This window comes from Cebus imitator, unplaced genomic scaffold, assembly GCF_001604975.1.
Source record: "Cebus imitator isolate Cc_AM_T3 unplaced genomic scaffold, Cebus_imitator-1.0 Scaffold281, whole genome shotgun sequence".
Lineage (NCBI taxonomy): Eukaryota > Metazoa > Chordata > Mammalia > Primates > Cebidae > Cebus > Cebus imitator.
Genome location: NW_016107596.1, coordinates 581,966 through 601,975, shown reverse-complemented (window position 1 = coordinate 601,975; position 20,010 = coordinate 581,966). Strand labels below are relative to the sequence as shown.

Here is a 20,010-nt window from a genome sequence, read left to right as displayed (position 1 = left end):
TTACAGTGGTCCCCAACCTTTTTGGCACCAGGGACCAATTTCATCGAAGACCATTTTTCCATGGACTCGGGTGGGGCAGGGATGGTTTTGGGATGAAACTGGTCAACCTCAGATCATCAGGTATTAGATTCTCATACGGAGGGTGCAACCTAGATCCCTTGCATACACGGTTCACAGTAGGATTTGTGCTGCTATGAGCATCTGCCGCCACTGATCTGAAAGGAGGTAGAGCTCAGGCTCATCAGCAGCTTACCTTCTGTGGACGCTGATTCCACCCACACCATGGACTGGCACCGGTCCGGACCTGGAGGTTGGGAACCACTGCTTTATCAGATGTACCTTTTACAGATATATTCTTACTCCTAATTAGATTATCGTCTGATTAACATCTCTCTTTACAAATGCATGAAGGTACTTTTAGCAGAGGAACAAAGCTTGAGCTAGTTTGACCATAATGAATTTTTGCTGAGGAAGCAGAAGAAATGGTTCTATGGGTGAGGGTATAATCCTGTAATCTTTTCCGTGTCCTGATACCTCAGGACTAGCATAAGCAAACTTTCTAGACAAGATGTGGCTCATGCAAGAGAAAATGTGCTTTTTAAAATGAACATGGGCCCAGCATAGTGGCACATGCCTGTAATCCCAAGACTTTGGGAGGCTGAGAAGGGAGGATTGCTTGAGCCCAGGAGTTTGAGACCAGCCTGGGTAACATAGTGAGACCTCGTCTCAACAAAAAATTAAAAAAAAAAAAAAATCAAAAAATTAGATGAATGTGGTGGTGCATGCCCTGTGGTCTCAGCTACTTGGGAGGCTGAAGTAGGAGAACCACTTGAGTGCAGGGGGTCAAGGCTTCAGTGAGCCATAATTGTGCCACTGCACTCCAGCCTGGGTGACAGAGCAAAATTCTGCCTCAAAAAATAATAATTTAAATAAAATATAATAAAAAACATGATCTTTCTAATACCCTTTGTTGATCTGAATTTGCAAATTTTCTGTGAGACCTTCTGGCTTATTATAAAGAAATTTGCATGTAAATATACATATTAGAATGTTTCAATCTCAAAGCTATCAATGGGAAATCAAACCACAGAAACATCGAATTTGGTTTTTAATATAGTCTAAGTAGACAACAAAATGAAAATACATTTGTTTATGTTGAAGAGCAAATGATGCACCAAAGAATTCATTTCTAATCTTTTTTTTTTTTTTTTTTTGAGATGGTATCTTGCTCTGTCACCCAGGCTGGGGTGCACTGGCATGATCTTGGCTCACTGCAACCTCTGTCTCCCAGGTTCAAGCGATTCATTCTCCTACCTCAGTCTCTCAAGTAGTGTGACTACAGGCAGCACCACCACGCCTGGCTAATTTTTGTATTTTCAGTAGAGACAAGGTTTCATCATGTAGGCCAGGCTGGTCTCAAACTCCTGACCTCTGGTGATCCTCCCGCCTCAGCCTCCCAAAGAACTGAGATTACAAGCATGAGCCACCACGCCCGGCCTCTGACCGTTTTCTTAATTCACAGTGCCCATAATAAAAGATTCTGTATTCACAGAAATCATGACAGAATGTGAACTCTAGCCTCAATACCTATTTAACATTGGGCAAGTCACTTAACCTTTTTATGTCTAATATTTTTAATCTGTTAGGTGGTAACAATAATTGTATATTACAACATAGGACTATTTACAGTAAGTGCTTAACAATTGTTAGCTATTGTTACTAAATTGTATTTCTGCTGATGGGTTCCAGAATCTTTTCCTGCTTTACTAAACAAAACTCAGGATACTACGTGAAGGAAAAGAAGTGAGTTAGTAGGATTTATTTTTTAAATGCTTGAGTCAAAAGGAGAGCCATTTTTTGCTCAGTATCAAAACTGTTTTCTGATTTTTCTTTCATTTTACTTGAAACTACATTAAAATTTTTTCCAATTTTACAGATGATTGCATGATACTTCCTTTTAAGAGGATGGTAACACATGCAAGGAATGGACTTACTCCCTCTGTTAGGAAAAATCGTGGAAAGATATTACAATTAAAAGATATTTAATTTTAGCTTAATTTTTACCTTATCAAATTACACTTATACATAGCTTTAAAAGCCAGATTGTGTACAGCTTTCAGTGAAGAAGAGATCCTCAGTCCCACAGCTAAATCTCACTCCTCATAGGCAATGATTTCAACTCTTTCACATATTTCTTCTGTCATTTACCTTCTTATCTCTAGAATAACATACACTATTGGCCAAGCATGGTAGCTCATGCCTGTAATCCCAGCACTTTGGTTAGCCAAGGTGGGCAGGTCATTTGAGCCCGGGAGTATGTGATCAGCCTGGGCAACATGGTGAAACATCGTGTGTACAGAAAATACAAAAATTGGCCACCAGTGGTGGTACAGGCTTGTGGGCCCAGCTACTTGGGAGGCTGAAGTTGGAGGATTGCTTGAACCCAGGAGTTTGGCTGTGCAGTGAGCTGTGATCGCATATTACAGCACTCCAGCCTGGGCAACAGAGAGAGACCTTGTCTCAAAATAAAATAATAATAATAATAACAACATACTAATACTATTATTTTTTAAATTATATTCTTATCCATTGACTTCTTACTGTGTAAGATAATAATTTAGTCCTTTTACTACCATACTCCCTTTTCCAAAACACACACTTCTCCCTGCCCTCCATCTTCACAATTCAGTTACTTGTAATTTGGAGTTAAATCAGTTGTCTGTGCTTACATTGTAATAACTGAAAGTGCTACTTAAGGTTGAGCCAAGCAGTGTGCTATGATTCTGTTTCCTGTCCTGCTTAGCTATGTACTTTTCCGGAGTTAATTTTTTTTTTCACTTAGTCATTACTCATTTTGTTGTGGTTTCTTGCTATGTACTCATCACTAATTCATCCTCAAACTCTCTGATAAAGTGATAAAAGCTCCTCTCAAAGTGGTCAAACATATCAGGCATTCTGGTTTCTCAGGTGATCCCACCTGGCCTTCTTCTTCATGTATCTTCTATAGGCTGCTCTGCATCTGTAGCCTGGGACCTCCTTCCACCTCTCTCCCATGTTCAGATCCTTTGTTTCCTGGTCCCATCTTTTGCCTTCCTTGGTTCTGGTGGAGAACCCTGGGAAAGAGTACATGGGAGGTAACTTTTCTGGTCACCTTATCTTTCTGAAAATATCTTTACTTTCAGGAATTTTACACTCAGTTAAATGTCTTTACTGCTTTAGAATTTTAGACTCAGTTAAATCATCAAGTATGGATGATTTAACTGAATCTAAAATTCTAAGTTGGAAATATTTTTTTTTTTCTGAATGTTAGCAACATTGTTCTATTGATTTTCTAGCTTCTAGTGTTACTGTTGAGAAGTTCAGTGTCATTCTGATTCCTAATCCTTTCTATGGTACTTTTTTTTTTCCTTCAGGAGGTATTTAGGATCATCTCTATAGAAAGGGCATTAATCTTCACAGTGTTCCTTTCTGTGTGGTTTAAGAAACCCTTTCTCTCTTGGGTTTTGTTATTGTTTTTACCAACATAAATCCTTGGTCTTAGTCATTCTAAAGTTAAAGACAAACTGAAGAACAATTTAGGAATACGTTTGAAGTACATGTGATAAAAGGCAAGTGTGCAGAGGATGATAACTGTATGTTTTAAAAATAGGAAAAAGAGATAGTTGCAAACTTCTCACCTAGGTGAGATCATCATTTCTCAAACTATATTCCATCAAATATTAAACTCCATAAATATTGCACACTGTGCTTTTTTCTCTCCTTTTCTATATTCTCATGAACATTAGCCTATTAGTTTAAGAATTTCTCGCAGTAAACCTATTTAACCTCACTTAACCTAGCATTGCCTAAATTTACTTTATCACCACATTTTTTTTGTTTGTTTTTAATTATTTTTAAAGGAACATTATTAATATATGTGTTACACAGTTGGGGAAATGCCAGATAAGACATAGACTTTCCTGGCTGCTAAAGAGCAATTAAGCATTGGAATGAGTAACCAAGAGGAGCTGTAGACTCTCCTTTTCCAGAGGCCTTTAAAACAGGACATCTGTTTTAGGCGTAGTCCTGTTTAAACAATAGAGCTTTACTGGCGTTTCTTCCTCTTCCTGTCCCCTAGTGGTAGTGTTGGAGGCTTTTAGCCCACCTTTTATATGACTGTAGTACTCTGGTGACTAATGTGTACACAGATTACCGTTATACTATTAATATTAATTATATTTATTGATAGCTTATTAAGTATCCAGCCCTATGGTAGTGCTCTACATATATGATCTAATTTAATCCTCACAACAACTCTAGGAGGGAGGCAATATTAATATTCCACAGATGGAGATTAGGTATGAAGAGATCACAGAACTGCCAGCAATAGGGCTGGATTTGAACCTCATACACCTGACAGCAGACTGTGCCCATCCTTCTTCACCATTGATGTTCAGAACAGCAACCTGCACAAAGCAAACGAACAAATAAAATTTGTTTATCTGTACTAACTATGTAAAAACGAACCAAAATAATGCTTACTTTATTAGACTATTCAAGACTATTTCCTAAACCTTTTTATTAGAGTTCATGACTTTTGTTAGAAACAAATTCTGTTACAGATTTAGTTCTTCTGCATTTTATTCTGTGATAATTTGCCATCCAGGAAATGGTTCCTTACAAGAGACTTTTTCTCTGATAAATTTAATGCCGTTCATATACATGAACTAAAGAGTCCCAAAAAATAAATCTAGATCTATGAAAAGTGGCAAAGATTAAAAGTCCCATTTTCAGCATATTTACATATAGTAACAACTTGATAACGCAGCACTGAGAATGCCAGGCTAAGAGAAGCCAAGCTGGGCTCCCGTCCAGTCAGCCTCTAGCTCACCAGGAAACCCTGAACAGGTCACTTTGCCTCATTTTCTTTATCTGTCAAATGAGAACTTAGATGATCTCAAAACGGCCTTTTCTGCTCTAGTGTTTCAGGATGATTCTTGTCCCTGGATGTCAGCTGTCATGATGGGAGAGGAATTGGTAAATTCCCAGGTCAGTTTACAATGCAGAGTGATCTGATCTGCATGAATCAGTAAGGAGGAGCTGGATGAACAAGTGGGAACCACAGTTATGAGTACCATGATATTAACCTGAAACAAATGAGAGGGGATTAAAAAATCAATGGTTAAGTGTCTTTTAAGGTCATTTCCAACAAAGCTACAAAGGACCTATGAAAGGCTTTTTAGGTATACATACTCTTGTTGCCTAGCTGAACACATTTATTTAATAAAGCTTTTATTTGAGAGTTACTCTTCATAGTACATCCCCTGCCCCCCGCCTATGTGGCACATCATAGGTGTTCAGTGAAGATTTGTTGGAACTGTTAAATAATTGTTGAATACAGAACTGGAAGATCAGGAAGAGATAATGTTTTTCTAACCAGTATTCAGTATAAAGTCATTAGAGTGGGCTGTGGAGCTTCAGACCATCTGGATTCAATGGCAGTTCTACTGCTTAGTAACTACTTTTAGGCAAGTCACTTACTTCCAGGTCCATGCCTCAGTTTTCCCGTCTTCAAGGTAAATTATAAGTGCACCTACTTCCTTGGGCTGGTTGTGAGGATTAAATGACACAATCCAGGCACAGTATTTGGTGCAGTACTTTGCACAGATTTAGTGTCCTGTTAATATTAGCTAAGTAAATATGAAGGAGATGCAACATTTTACCAGCTATTCTAATTATAGTTTTTCTTTTCTCTGCGTAAGGGGCAACATAAAACCCCAAAGGTAATGCATATAGTTCTGATGTTCAATGTTATAATTTAGCATCTTTTCCAACCCACTTTCATAGTCCCAAATAATGATGCCTATTGGATTAAAGAAGTTACTTTATTTTTGCACAAAATTGGTTGTATTTTTGTTGAAATAATTCATCCTTTGAGTATTCTGAAAAGTCTGCTCATTGACTGGAATAGCGTTTAAAACCAAGTTTGAAGGTCTAAGATAATGGCACACATCCATGTCCTTGCTCACAAGGTCTGCCTAAAGACTTTTGCCTGCTTGAAACACTCCGAAGGTTGTGAAATTGATGGCTACACATACCTCTGATGCAAGACAACTCAGTGTCACCAGCTGGGGAGTTAAGACACGTTCTTGTTACTGAGAAGGGCTGTTGTTCATGCAAATATTTTGTTCATTTGTTCTTCCATGGGTAATTGCATGGAGTAACAAAAAACACCTCCTCAACTTACAGCTTGGCAGAAACAGTAGCTTATGTTTTCTAGAGACAAAATTAGAAGCAGGCTTTCTGGACCTATCTCTAAGTCAAAATAAAGTAAAATGTCTAGGGAACCACTGTGCCTCCCAGTAACTGTGGTCCATGGAATAATGTTGTTTAGGTCAAGGTGTCCCAGAGAAAAAGGGAAGGGAGAAGGGCAGGGGGAAGGGGGAAAGTGTGTTTGGGCAGTGTTTTCATAGAGATGAAGAAACAAGCTGTTTTTCTTTCTTACTTTGTCCTTTCCACTTAAAAAAAAAAAATAAGAAAACCATCTAGGACCCTAACCTTCCTCTTGTAATCAGCAAAAGAGAAAAAACTGAGTATACATTGTTGAGGGGGAAAAGTTATGGCCTAAATTGTATTTTATTGATAATATTGAAGAATAACATCTTTTGGAGGGAACTTAAATATTAGCAAAACTAAACTGTTGAGAAAGTATCATTGTTTTTCCATCTTTAGTAGCAATGTGCAAATTTACTCTTCTGTATAAAATATGATCATCAGTTGGCAAGAATTTGATAAAAAACAACTGTGCATAGAATATGCACATGGGAAAATAGAATAATAAGATGCTCCAGACTGGAAATCTAATGATGAGATATTTATCCAGATAATTATATCCAAGTTGAAGGAGGAGGTACAAAGTGCTGTGGGAACACAGAGAATGGAGTGTTTTTAAGTTGGAGGATTCATAGTTGGTTTCATGGAGAAAGTAGCATTTGGACTGGGTTTTGAAAGACAAGCAGGCTTGTGGCATTAAGAGGTAAGGGGTAGGAAGAAGATACAATAGCCTTGGTAACCTGCATGACTAAAAGAGGCAGGGCATGTTTAACCTGGGCAGATAGTATGATATGCCCAGCCACCAGATATGCCAAGAATGGGAGCGAGATCTGTGATAAGCAGTGGAAATAAGGCTGAAAAAATAAGTTAGGGCTGAGACATGGAGGGCCTTGAATGCCAGGCTAAAAGCCCAGTGTTTCTCCTGCTTTTCCACCAGTATGCCCTTACTAGTAGAGGACAGCAAAAACATACTATTCCTGGGCGGAGGAAGGGTGAAGTATGGAGGATGTTTGGGGCAGTAAAACTATTCCATGTGATGCGCTAACGAATGCATGATATTATCCCTTTGTCAAAACCCATAGAACTCGGCCAGGTGTGGTGGCTCACACCTGTAATGCTAGTACTTTGGGAGGCCAAGGCAGGTGGATCGCTTGAGGTCAGGAGTTCGAGACCACCCTGGCCAACATAGTGAAACCCCTTCTCTACTAAAAATACAAAAATTAGTTGGGTGTGGTGGCACATGCCTGTAATCCCAGCTACTAAGGAGGCTGAGGCAGGAGAATCATGTGAACCTGGGAGGCCAAGGTTGCAGTGAGCCAAGATTGTATCACTGCACTCCAGCCTGGGTGACAAAGCAAGACTCCACCAAAACAAACAAACAAACAAAAAATTCCATAGGACTATACAATACAAAGAGTGAACCCTAATGTAAACTGTGGACTTTAGTTAGTAATAATATGTCAGTATTGGTTCATGAGTTGTAGCAAGTATACTACACTGTGCAAAGTGTTAGTAATTGGGGAAAACCATGTTTTATAGAGAGGGGACAAGAGGCTGGGTAAGGACCATTATGAGAGTTCTGTACTTTCTGCTCAATTTTTACGTAAACCTAAAACTGCTCTAACAAAAATAAAGGCTACCGTGAGAAACAAAACAAAAAACAGCATCCTTTTAGCCATGAGATGTACTACAAGTACAAAGTTTTCTAGGAATTTCATGTAATATCTTTAAAAATTACATGAACTTTTCATCCTATTACTTAACACATAGATGGGTATTTTGACATTAAAAATGTTCCCCCAAATTTCCACAATATAATACATAACCCCTAGATATATGATTCTTGTATTAAGTAGCATGGCTTTGGCTGGGCACAGTGGCTCACGCCTATATTCCCAGCAGTTTGGGAGGCTGAGCCAGGAGGATCACTTGAGCCCAGGAGTTTGAGACCAGCCTGGGCAACTTAGTGAGATGCTGTTTAAAAGAGAGAGAGAGTGCTGGAGAGAAAAGAAAGAAAGAAGCATGGCTTTGTTTGATAGGAAGTCATTGAAGTTGTATGTTAAAAATGAAACAAAGAAAAATTAAACCAATAAAATCATGAGCAACGAATTTCTCTCACACTCCAGATATTTTTGCATCCTTATTTTCATTTCCCAGTATTTATACAGAACATATCCACTATCTTTAACTCACTTCATCAGCCTTTATTCTGTATGCAGAAAACTTTGCAATAGCATAGTGAGAAATAGGTAATAAACCCACCTTTGTGGATATTGACAATGTAGGCAAGGGAAATATAGTTTAATATGAAAATAAGTTATACTAAGAAAAGTAGATACAGAAATGAAAATTAAGCCTACCAATGAGATAGACAAAGAAAATGGAATGACCTGGGTTAGACAGATTTGGATGAATTTTGCAACAGAAGACACAGTTGGATGGGTGCCCTGTCTTTAGGAGCAGACTTTTTTCTTGATGTCATTGAGACCTAGAATGACCTTTAACTATCACCAGTGCACATTCCCCTTTTTGGTGTGCAGTGTTGACACTGAAACACAGATAACTTAAGGTTGTTTGGATACTTATTTAAGTAGACACGTGAACCCATACGGTGCCTAATTAGGCCTCTTGAAACCACAGACGCACATTCACAGAACTACTCTCGTTTTATTTTCAAGGCATTTTATCTTGTGAAGATCACAGCTGATATCTTCAATCTCATATAAAAGTTTGCTTTGGAGTGAATTTCTTAGCAATCCGCTTGCTAAGAAAAAGCAAGTGATATTAAAGTGAGGGCATTAAAATAAAATAGCTCCAAAAAATGATAAATAAATAAAAGGAAAGAAAAAGGAAAAGCAAGAGGCCCATTCACAGATACACAGAGGAGAGTGGCCCCTCCTCCATAAGCCTTTTTCATCAGTGAGAGAATCAAGAGAATTCTGTATATACAGAAGAGGGTTTCAGGGTCAGTCTTGAGTTTGAATTTCCTACTTCCTAGCTAGAGAACCTTGGGCAAGTCACTTTACTTCTTTGGTCCTAGCTTGCTTATCTTTGAAGTGGGAATAATATTTCAGATTATGCAGAAGAAAAGGTAGGCAGTACCAGGCATATGGTAAGTGCTTGATCAATACCAGTTTGCTTCCCACCTTCCCTGCTCCTTCTGCTAAAACTTCACAGCCATCTCATTAAGTCATCAATGTATTTAGTATTTAATAAATATTTAATGAGCACCTACTATGAGTCAAGTCCTTTGTTAGCCAGTGGTGATATGATTGCAAACAAGAAAGATACCCCTGTGATTTGAGGAGCCCTCTTTGTTGAACAGCTCATCTCTGTCTCCAGTGTGATCAGTCCTGAATTAATACAGCTCTCCACTGGTGTTTTTGACCACAGAGTTAACATTTAAAATATTTATGACTGCTTTTTTGGCACCACTTTGAATAACAAACTGGTTTCAGGTAAACAGAGTCCAGGTACCTATTGCAGAAAGATTTCCAGTCTACTCACTCAGTGGCTCACAAGTTCACATGAAGTACTTAGCACCAAAAGAGTTTTGTTGCACTTACTGTGACAATAAATCATGTTTTAGAAGAAAATGCATGTGGTATACATGATCTTGGGCAGATGATTCATGAAACTCACTATTCTGTGGCTTTAGAATCCATATAAGTATTTTTCTTTTGTCTTTTACGTGTTTTCTTGTTTCTCTGTTTTGTTTTGTTTTTGTTTAGGGGTGGTTTAAAATTAATGCTGGGCTAGAGTCTGATTTTGTTACTCTCAGGTATGACCAAATGTTTCTGCATATCTCTCTAACCTTTCTATTTTCAATATGGGGCAAACTTTCTCCTCTTTAAGAAAAGGCGCATCCACAGAAAAGATAATTATTTGAGCAATTTTTTGTAATACAGAAGTAATAATTGAGTAATTTTTCCCTTTAAAATTTTATTTTTGTTTTACTTTAAGAATAAAATTATTTTAGGATTTAATTAAAGAATTAAAAGAAGTTGATTTACCTAAATTTAACTTGCCAACTTTTCTGTTACACAAAGGCATTATAAATACAAATAGAATAGCAAAAATTTCATCCTAAAGAGAAAACTATTTTGGGCGTCTACTTTCAAGAGAGCAAAATTGTGCTGGACCCCTGTGCACACTTTAAAAACAATCATTAACAGATTGCATCAAACTAGAAACTTCTTCACAGCAAAGGAAATAATTAACAAAGTGAAAAAGACAGCCTACAGCATAGGGAAAATATTTGCAAATCATACATCTGATATGGCGTTAATATTCTTAAATATATAAGAAACTCAATGAACTTGATTGCAAGAAAACATAACCCAGTTAAAAAATAATAAAGGACCTGAATATCCATTTCTAGAAAGAAGGCATACAAGTGGCTAACAGATACATGAAAAGGTACCCACCATCACTAATGATCAGGGAAATGCAAATCAAAACCACAGTGAGATATCATCTCACACCCGTTAGAATGGCTGTTATCAAAAACACAAAAGATAAGAAGTGTTGGCAAGGATGTGAATAAGAGGGAGCCTTTGTATACTGTTGGTAGGAATGTAAATTGATAGAGTCATTATGGAAAACAGAATGGACTGCCTCAAAAAATTAAAAATAGAACTACCATATGATGCAGCAATCCTACACTTTTGGATATATATCCAAGTGAAATGGAATCAGTATGTTGAAGAGCTATCTGCTCTCCCATGTCTACTGCAGCATTATTCTCAATAGCCAAGATGTGAAATCAACTTAAGTGTCATGGTGAATGGATTTTTGAAAACACAGAATATATATGTGTATATATAGTATATATACATATATACACATACAGATACATATGTACACACACACACAATAGAATATTATTCAATCTTAATAAAAGAAGGAAATCCTGTCATTTGTGACAACAGAGATGAACCTAGAGGACATTGTGCTAAGAGAAGTAAACTGTAAACTGCGTGGTATTTGACACAGAAAGACAAATACCACATGATCTCACTTAGGCATGGAATCTAAAAAAGTCAAACTCATGAAAGCAGAGAGTAAAATGGTGGTTGCCAGGGGCTTGAGAGTGATTGCATGGGGAGATGTCAGCCAGAGTTTCAGTTATGCAGGGTGAGTTCTGGAGACCTAAGTGTAGGTCACCTTTAGCATGGTGACTATAGCTAGTGATGCTGTATGGTATATTTTAAATTTGCCAAGACAGTAGATCTTAAGTGCTCTCACTACACATATTCATACTTAAAAAGGTAACTGTGAAATGATGAATATGTTCATTAGCTTGATGATGGTAATCGTTTCACAGTAAATACATAAATTAAAACATTACATTGTATACCTTGTTGTTTTGTTTTGTTTTATTTTGCTTTGTTTTTGAGATGGAGTCTTGCTCTCTTGCCTGGGCTGGAGTGCAGTGGTGTGATCTTGGCTCACTGCAACCTCCACCTCCTGGGTTCAAGCCATTCTCCTGCCTCAGCCTCCCAAGTGGCTGAGATTATAGGCACGTGCCACCACACCCAGCCAATTTTTCTATTTTTAGTAAAGACAAGGTTTCGCTGGTCTCAAACTCCTGACCTCAGGTGATACTCCTTCCTTGGCCTCCTAAAGTGCTGGGATTACAAGTGGGCCACAGTGCCTGGCCTGTGTGCCTTAAGTTTAAAAATTTGTGTCTATTATACTTCAATAAAGCTGGAAAATTTTTAAATAAATAACAGCAGTAATTAACAGATTCAACTGATGACCTTCTGTAGAAGATAATGAGAGCAGAACTGTTAGCAAGACATTTATATGGATATACTATATGTGTCTGCACTGTTTCAGGATTCTCTACTATGATACCTGGGTAAAGGATGACTTCCTTCCTATCATAAAACAGCTTGGACAGCACTGAGAAGATGGTTATGTTCTTTTCTCTTGTTTTAAGAGCCTAGAAGAGATTTCGCCAAAGATGGTTATGTTCTTTTCTCTTGTTTTAAGAGCCTAGAAAGAGTCTTCGCCAAAGACTCTTTCATTTCCCTTTCTGAAACTCTGTGAGATTGCTCTGTTCTCCAGGACTTAACTTCACGACTGGTCTATTTTTCCTTTCAGAAATTACCATGGTTGACACAGAGATGCCATTCTGGCCCACCAACTTTGGGATCAGCTCCGTGGATCTCTCCGTAATGGACGACCACTCCCACTCCTTTGACATCAAGCCCTTCACTACTGTTGACTTCTCCAGCATTTCTACTCCACACTATGAAGACATTCCATTCACAAGAGCAGATCCGATGGTTGCAGATTATAAGTATGACCTGAAACTTCAAGAGTACCAAAGTATGATGTTTATTTTCATTTTTCAGACTCCTAAGACTGGAATTGGACTAATCTCTCAGTAACCCTGTAATACTCCAGAGACTAGAACTCTAATAGAGAAGGCATTCATCATTGATTTATTCACCCATTTATCCATGAAACATTAGGTATCTATGAAATGCCAGAAAGGAAGTTGGCCCCAGGTCAATCTTGCCTTTCCCGCACTCTATCCTTCCTCTCTTCTTTCCTTTCTTGCTTACTTCCTTCTTAGGAACATTTTCTACCCTGATTACACTGCCATTTGTATCTCTAGCTAAGAGTCCATCATCCACACTTTGAATTCTTTGGGCCCTTGTAAGTTAATAAGTAACAGTTCCAGGTCACCTTATAGTATATAACTTATCTTCACTAAATTACTGCTACTACAGTACATTTTTTTCTAATCTGTCCTTTCAGAATTTTATACTGAAACCTACTTTTGAGCACAAATTTGTCTTAACATTGTAGTCTATTGATAAATTTTCATGCCATTAACTAAATTAACATCAAAACATCAGACGCAAGGAAAATAAGAACTGCACTTTTTGAGATAAAATGTATTTCTGTAATGCTGTTTCCTTGATTTTTATCATGTGTGGGCTGACATGCTGGTTTTCCAAAGCCATCACTATGTAACTGGCAACCATTACTTGACAATAAGTAAGAACTTCCTGTATTTCTGGTGGTTTTTAAGATAAATAATATGCTTGGTTATATTTATCTGTGTGGTTTTTAGTTAGAGCCTAATATGGAAATTTAATAGCCATGGGCCTAACTAGTAAAAGGTAGGCCTTACTTCCATTAAGTTCCCCCATCTTCTGTCAAAGATTATTTCACAAACCACATCTTTTGACTGAACACTGATGGTAACCTGGGCTCTTAATTTTCATGCACCTTGAAGCAAGGCATTCACAGCAGTGTTCCTTTTGTGGTTCTTTTGCAAGCGTTGTTCTAAAGTACTTCTAAAATTTAATATTTAAATAAAATGTATAATTTAATATTGTGATGAATACCAAAGACAGAACATTTGCTAGCAAAATAAGCTTCCTTGTCTCAAAGCCTCTATGTTGTCTGTTAGAGCTGTAGTATTGCAGGGTACTGGGGGTCATAGAACCACAGACTTAATTCCCATTCCCATTTTATACTTACAGGTGAGGCTTAGAGATGTTGTAACTTGCCTGTGATTACACAGCCTTCTTTTTCTTGCCTTAACTCTAGTGTTTTTTTCATGTCCCATTGTGCTTTTATACTGAAACAATACAAATACGGCATGAAGGTATGCTATGGTGGCTTGCCCTTTTGCCTTTTTAGGACTGTTTTCATGGGATAATTATCCTCTCACGTTTCCATACACAGGTGCAATCAAAGTGGAACCTGCATCTCCACCTTATTATTCTGAGAAGACTCAGCTCTACAGTAAGCCTCATGAAGAGGCTTCCAACTCCCTCATGGCAATCGAATGTCGTGTCTGTGGAGATAAAGCTTCTGGGTTCCACTACGGAGTTCATGCTTGTGAAGGATGCAAGGTAATTTTTAAAAAAAAATCTTTCTTCAAAGAAATTGTTGAAACCTTATTATTTCATTTGAGCAGAACCCTTTCTTTAGGTGGTAAAAAATATGAGTTTTTTTTCTTCTTAGAAGAGTGTCACCCAGACTGGAGTACAGTGGTACAATCAGAGCACACTGCAGCATTGAGCTCCAGGGCTAGAGTGATCCTCCCACCTCAGCCCCTCAAAGGATGATGTAATATTTGAGAGCCTAAGAAAGTGGATAAAAGCAGGGCTGCTTTACCCCATGTTCCTTTCTCCAAATTGATTCTTTGAGACACTGATTTAATTTAACCCTTGCAACTTGCAGATTTTTACAAAAAGGTGACTTCTCCAAGGTGTCGTGGCAAGACAGTGATTATCTGGCATCAGGATGCAGATTTCCTGCATTCCCTAGTTGTTTATTTATTTATTTTTTTGCTGTACCACGTAATATATATACACAAGATTTTACATATTGTCTGTATATACATGTCTTTGGATCCCTAGAGCAATCCTCTAAGGTTGGGCTTCTTTATGGCCACATTACAGATGTAGAAATTAGAAGTTTGTAAGGCTTGCCAAGGTCATCCCTTAGTAAATGGCAGCCCTCAGTCTAGACTCCGACTCCTTAGGTGATATTTGGTCTCAAAGCAGTGTCTCATGTTTCCTTATTCCAGCATCAGTGTGAGCCACATACATGGACAGGCAAGGAGGTATAACAGTGTGGGAAAGGAGATACTATTTCTCCTTACCTCTTTCCTTTGCGAAAAGGGTATTTTGAAAAATTCAGACATTTAGTAATATATTGCTTAATCATTAAGAAAATATGTGAATCCACATATATTTTGATATGCAGTCTTTTAAGATATTTTTAGAATATGCAATGAAAAAATAGTACTAATTATATATTCATTGCACATAATAAACTGTTCATAAATATTTACCTTATAAAATAAGCACCTGCTTAGGCTTTTTATTCAACATAAAGATACGGAACAGCAGTTAGGAAAGAGTTAGGACATCTTGGCTCCTTAATGGATGATGGGCTGAAAAAGAAAACTGATTTTTATTGAATTCTTACTACATGCCAGATACTGTGTGAGGTAACATTTTCATACATCAGTATTTTACCACATCCTACCCAGGTTTCTCATCTATAAAATGATTGTGGCTGGGTGTGGTGGCTCACGCCTATAATCCCAACACTTTGGGAGGCCAAGACAGGAGGATCTCTTGAGCCCAGGGGTTCAAGACCAATCTGGGCAGCATAGCAAGATACCATCCCTACAAAATTTTTAAAAATTAGCCAGACACGCTGGCATATACCTGTAGTCCCACCTTCTCTGGAGGCTTAAGTAAGAGGATCACTTGATCCCCAAGACTGCAGTGAGCTATGATTGCACCACTGCACTCCAGCCTGGGTCACAAAAGCAAGACCCTAACTCCAAAAAAATAAATAAAAATAAAATGATCACACTGAATTAGATGATCTTAAAGTTCCTTCAATTCAAACAGTTTTTACTCTAAAGGTAACCTAATATAATGAAAAGGGACAAATCAGAGGTCAGCTTTCCAAAGTCACTAGCCAGTCACATATACACTGTATCCCTCAGGCCCACCATGTGTAAAACGACTTGGTTAGATTGACTATGCAAGGTCTTATTCATCTCTAAGATCTGTAATTTCAAAATGACACTTTGAAATACTCCTGGCAAGAGATACTTTCATTGAAAACACTAAAACCCATTCATTCTGTAATTTAAACCAAATTAAAATATTTATGACCTTATATGAAATCATTGTATTAAGTCAGTTTTCTAAGATCTTGATAAGAACATGTCATTTTATTGAGTTAGATTTTTTATTGAGTGTTTTTGTAGTTTTATTGAGTTTTATTGTTAGATTTAATGAGTTAGAGTTTATTTTTACTGAGTTAGGTACCATTTTTGAGTGAGTAAATTGTTGCTAAATTCTGAGCCACATTTATGTGAAGAAACCATTCTGTTTAGGTCATGTTGATAATTTACAACTGCAAACAAATAAAAACAGCGTGATTGGTTTAGGTTTCCACAATAAGTTATTGTTTTTTATGGGCTAGCAAAGCACTTAGAAAACTAAAACCTTTAAGCAAATAGTTCCACCATAATCCTATTAGTCACAAATTTGTGGAAAGCTAACATTATTGAGAACAGCTGAAAATGGAAATACAGGAACATTGTCAGTAGTTGGTTATAGGAATAAATCTAAGTTCTGAGGGCACTAAAACTTAGAAGCAAGCAGGGAAGAAGAGTAGCAAAAAGAGAAATGAGAAGAGGAAATCCAAGTGCCTTCAAGTTAGGATGAGAAAGGGTAGAAGGCAGAGAGGAAGGAAAAACACTTAATGAAACCTGAAGACTCTAGGGGAGTCCTTAACCTAACATAGATTAAAAAACAAATGAAGAAAACTAAGAGTATTGTGTACTAACCTGCAGTAATTCGCAAACCATCCAAACTGTGGATTCCAGAATTCCTAGACTAAAATGTAAAGAAAGTTTTACTCACTTGGGAAGGGAAAATAGACATCTACACATTTTAAAGTTAAGAATAAGGAAAACATTATTCTTGGAAAATGTAAACATTTAGTAATATACTACTTAATATTTAAAAAATGTGAATCCACTTACCTTTTCATGTACAGTCTTTTAAAATTATTTAATATGTTCAATGAATAAAATAGTGTTTATTATATACTCATTGCACAGAATAAATTGTTCATAAATATTTACATTATAAAATAAACCCTGCCTCGGTTGGGGTTTTTATTTGGTGTAAAGATTAAGAACAGCAGTTAGGAAAGAATTAGAACATCTTGGTTCCTAAATAGATGATGGGTTGAAAAAGGAAACTTTTTCTTGAATTCTTATTCTGATTTTTATTGAATTCTTACTATGTACCAGATATTGTATGAGGTACATTTACATACATCATTATTTAACCACATCCTATTCAAGTTTTCTCATCTATAAAATGATTCAGATGATATTGGTAGTATGTGGTTACATAATGAAACAATATCATTTGGCTTCTTCTAGTATACATTAGCAGTTCCCAAAGTGTGGTCTGGGGCTTGGGCCCTTTCAAGGCATCCATGAAGTTGAAACTATATTCATAATAATGATTTTTATTACCTTTTTCACTCTCATTCTGTGTATGTGGAGTGTTCTGGAAGCTACGTGATGTAGGATGATGATATAACTCTGGTGGCTAATGGAATGTTTGCTTGTATGTTCTTGTATATAATAATTTCTCAGTTGTACTTTTTAGTTTGATAAATGTCAATAATGATGGCCCAAATAAACAAAAGCTCTTTGGGGTCTTCTATAATTTTAAAAAGAGTAAAGGGGTCTTGCAGCCATAAAGCCTTCAGCCTCATTCTGAAGAAATGCAGTTACTTATTAGTTGCTGCTTAGGAACTAAACAAAATTGCTGCCACATTCTGAATACTGCTGCATTAGACCAGTGGCTGTCAGTAATCAAAAACATCCCCTTAGCTTATCAGCAATACGCAACCAAAAGCCAGGAAAATGGAATTAGCAAATGTGTTTAACTCATCTGCATGTATTTTCTGAGAGGTTTTTTGGCAGCTTCAGATTTGCTGTTGCAGTAGAATGTGGGTTATATTAATAATTAAAATATAGTTGACCACAAAGCTGCAAGCTAATTTATGGACAGAAAAGAATAGTGAAACACAGCATAAAACAACTGTTGGTAGGTCTTCTTAAACAGTTTTACAAAGTAAATGGAACAGGTTTATATTAGTGATTCTTGCTAAAATTTGGTCAGACATATGGGAATGAATAGATTGGACTTGAATTAAGATGAAATAGTGACAGATTCTTGGGTGTGTTAATATTGCAAACTTATATAAAATAAAACCTTTAGCAACTGAAAGATATGTATACTTTAGAGCTTGGAAAGCTATCATTTATTTGTTGTTTACATGTTGGACACATTTTTTTTCTTTAGTAAGTTCCATCCTATTTTTTATCTTTTGTGAAAGATCATTTTAGAACCATAGGCATACCTAAAGATACAAGTAAATACAATCTACCACATAATACGATGTAATCTACGTTTGTATTTCTGTATACAAAAGAATGTCGTCTGCTTGTTAGCCACTTGTATGTCTATTCATCCCTACTTCAGAAAGAGTTTTAATTCAGACCACTTTTTGGGAAAGCCTAGTGCAAGCCCCACACAGGGCTGTTAATCTCATTGTAAAAATCAACACCATTCTGAGGTCTCATTGTCCCTGATGTTTTGTTAAAACTAAAGCAATTAAGGAGAGGCCAGAGAAAAGTTTTCAAATGATTGAAAAATACATATCACCTTCTAACAGACAAGTGTGCAGACATTAGAATAAATAATATATACACAAAACAATTTTCTGAAATGGTGACTGATGCATTTCCAACATACTATGTCACAGACTTCATGATCATCAGAAGAGTAAATTGAAAATGCATTGTTCTGTGGACTCTGATATAATAAAGAACAGTGTTGTTAGAGTGTTTCTTCATCAGTAATATGAAGAAAATTTGGAGAAGCCAGCCTTGTTCTATAAATCAATAAATAATTCTACAGAAAAGCACTTGGTAATATCTTTACATCTTCCTCTCTAGATTCCTTGAGTCAAATGACAAGAAAACACTTAGATATCATTAACTCATTGTGGAAAAAAAAAAAAAAAAGTAAAAGCAAGTTCCAAACTACATGCTAAGATCTGTGTGTTCAGTTCAGGAATTTATTAACATATACAGTGCATAATGTTCAGAGTGGTTATTCATTGGAGGACCTTAGATCATCACAAAAAATGTAATACACTTTTCAAAGGCATCAGCTGAGGAATCAAGTCAGAAATTTCCATTGTAAGGATTAAACTGAACAATTCTCTTATCAAAAAGCCTTCGTCTCCTATCCATGCCAAATAACTGAGTACTCTCTGAGCCATCCAGCGGTCAGTTAGCCAAGTAGCATTTTCACCCACAAATATTAGTCCAAAAAAAGTGAGAATCAAAAGAGAAGTCAAGGAATATCATAAAATAGCTATGATCACAATGGCAAACATCAAAATTTCCACCAACATTTATCAGTGAGAACGTTTTATACATTATACATTAGCATTCTATTCATCTGTGAAAAAAGAAAAAAACCTTTTTCATATCTGTAGGTCCTCAGAACCCTTTGAGAATTAAAGAGGCTTCAACTGCCAGCAGATTCTACATTGGGCATATTCTTTAAGACATTGCTGATCTCACGAGAGATAGAGAAAACTCTCCAAAACAGCATCACTGATACAGAATGAAACAAACCCTCAGTTCTGAGCTGTGAGCTGCAGGCACACTTAGCAGGTCAGGGTTTTCCCCATGATAGATGCCCTGAGAGGTACAGGGGTGAGCATTACCCCAAAGGCAGATGCCTATAGCAGTTTTCTGAGCAATCTGTGAGAAGGAGCTAAGTGTAGGGCTTCTGAATTAAGCCAGGATTCTCAAGAGTGTCTGAAATAGGGCCGGGCGCGGTGGCTCACGCCTGTAATCCCAGCACTTTGGGAGGCCGAGATGGGTGGATCACGAGGTCAAGAGATCGAGACGATCCTGGTCAACATGGTGAAACTCCGTCTCTACTAAAAATACAAAAATTAGCCGGGCATGGTGGCGCACGCCTGTAGTCCCAGCTACTTGGGAGGCTGAGGCAGGAGAATTGCTTGAACCCAGGAGACGGAGGCTGTGGTAAACCAAGATCGTGCCATTGCACTCCAGCCTGGGTAACAAGAGCA

At 37.2% G+C, this 20,010-nt stretch overlaps 1 protein-coding gene across 5 annotated transcripts in view; it reads left to right on the top strand.

Annotated features, from left to right (window-relative positions):
• Nucleotides 1-20,010, top strand: part of PPARG (peroxisome proliferator activated receptor gamma) — a 143,594-nt gene that overhangs the window by 77,055 nt on the left and 46,529 nt on the right. For 4 of the 5 annotated variants that reach the window (XM_017501448.2, XM_017501447.2, XM_017501446.2 and 1 more), the window contains 2 exons: nt 12,421-12,648; nt 14,023-14,192. In XM_017501448.2, the coding sequence (XP_017356937.1) occupies nt 12,429-12,648; nt 14,023-14,192 (390 nt within the window). In that variant the 5' untranslated portion in view covers nt 12,421-12,428. Of the gene's footprint in view, nt 1-4,960; nt 5,029-12,420; nt 12,649-14,022; nt 14,193-20,010 lie in introns of all 5 variants that reach the window. The other variant, XM_037728831.1, reaches the window with a different exon arrangement.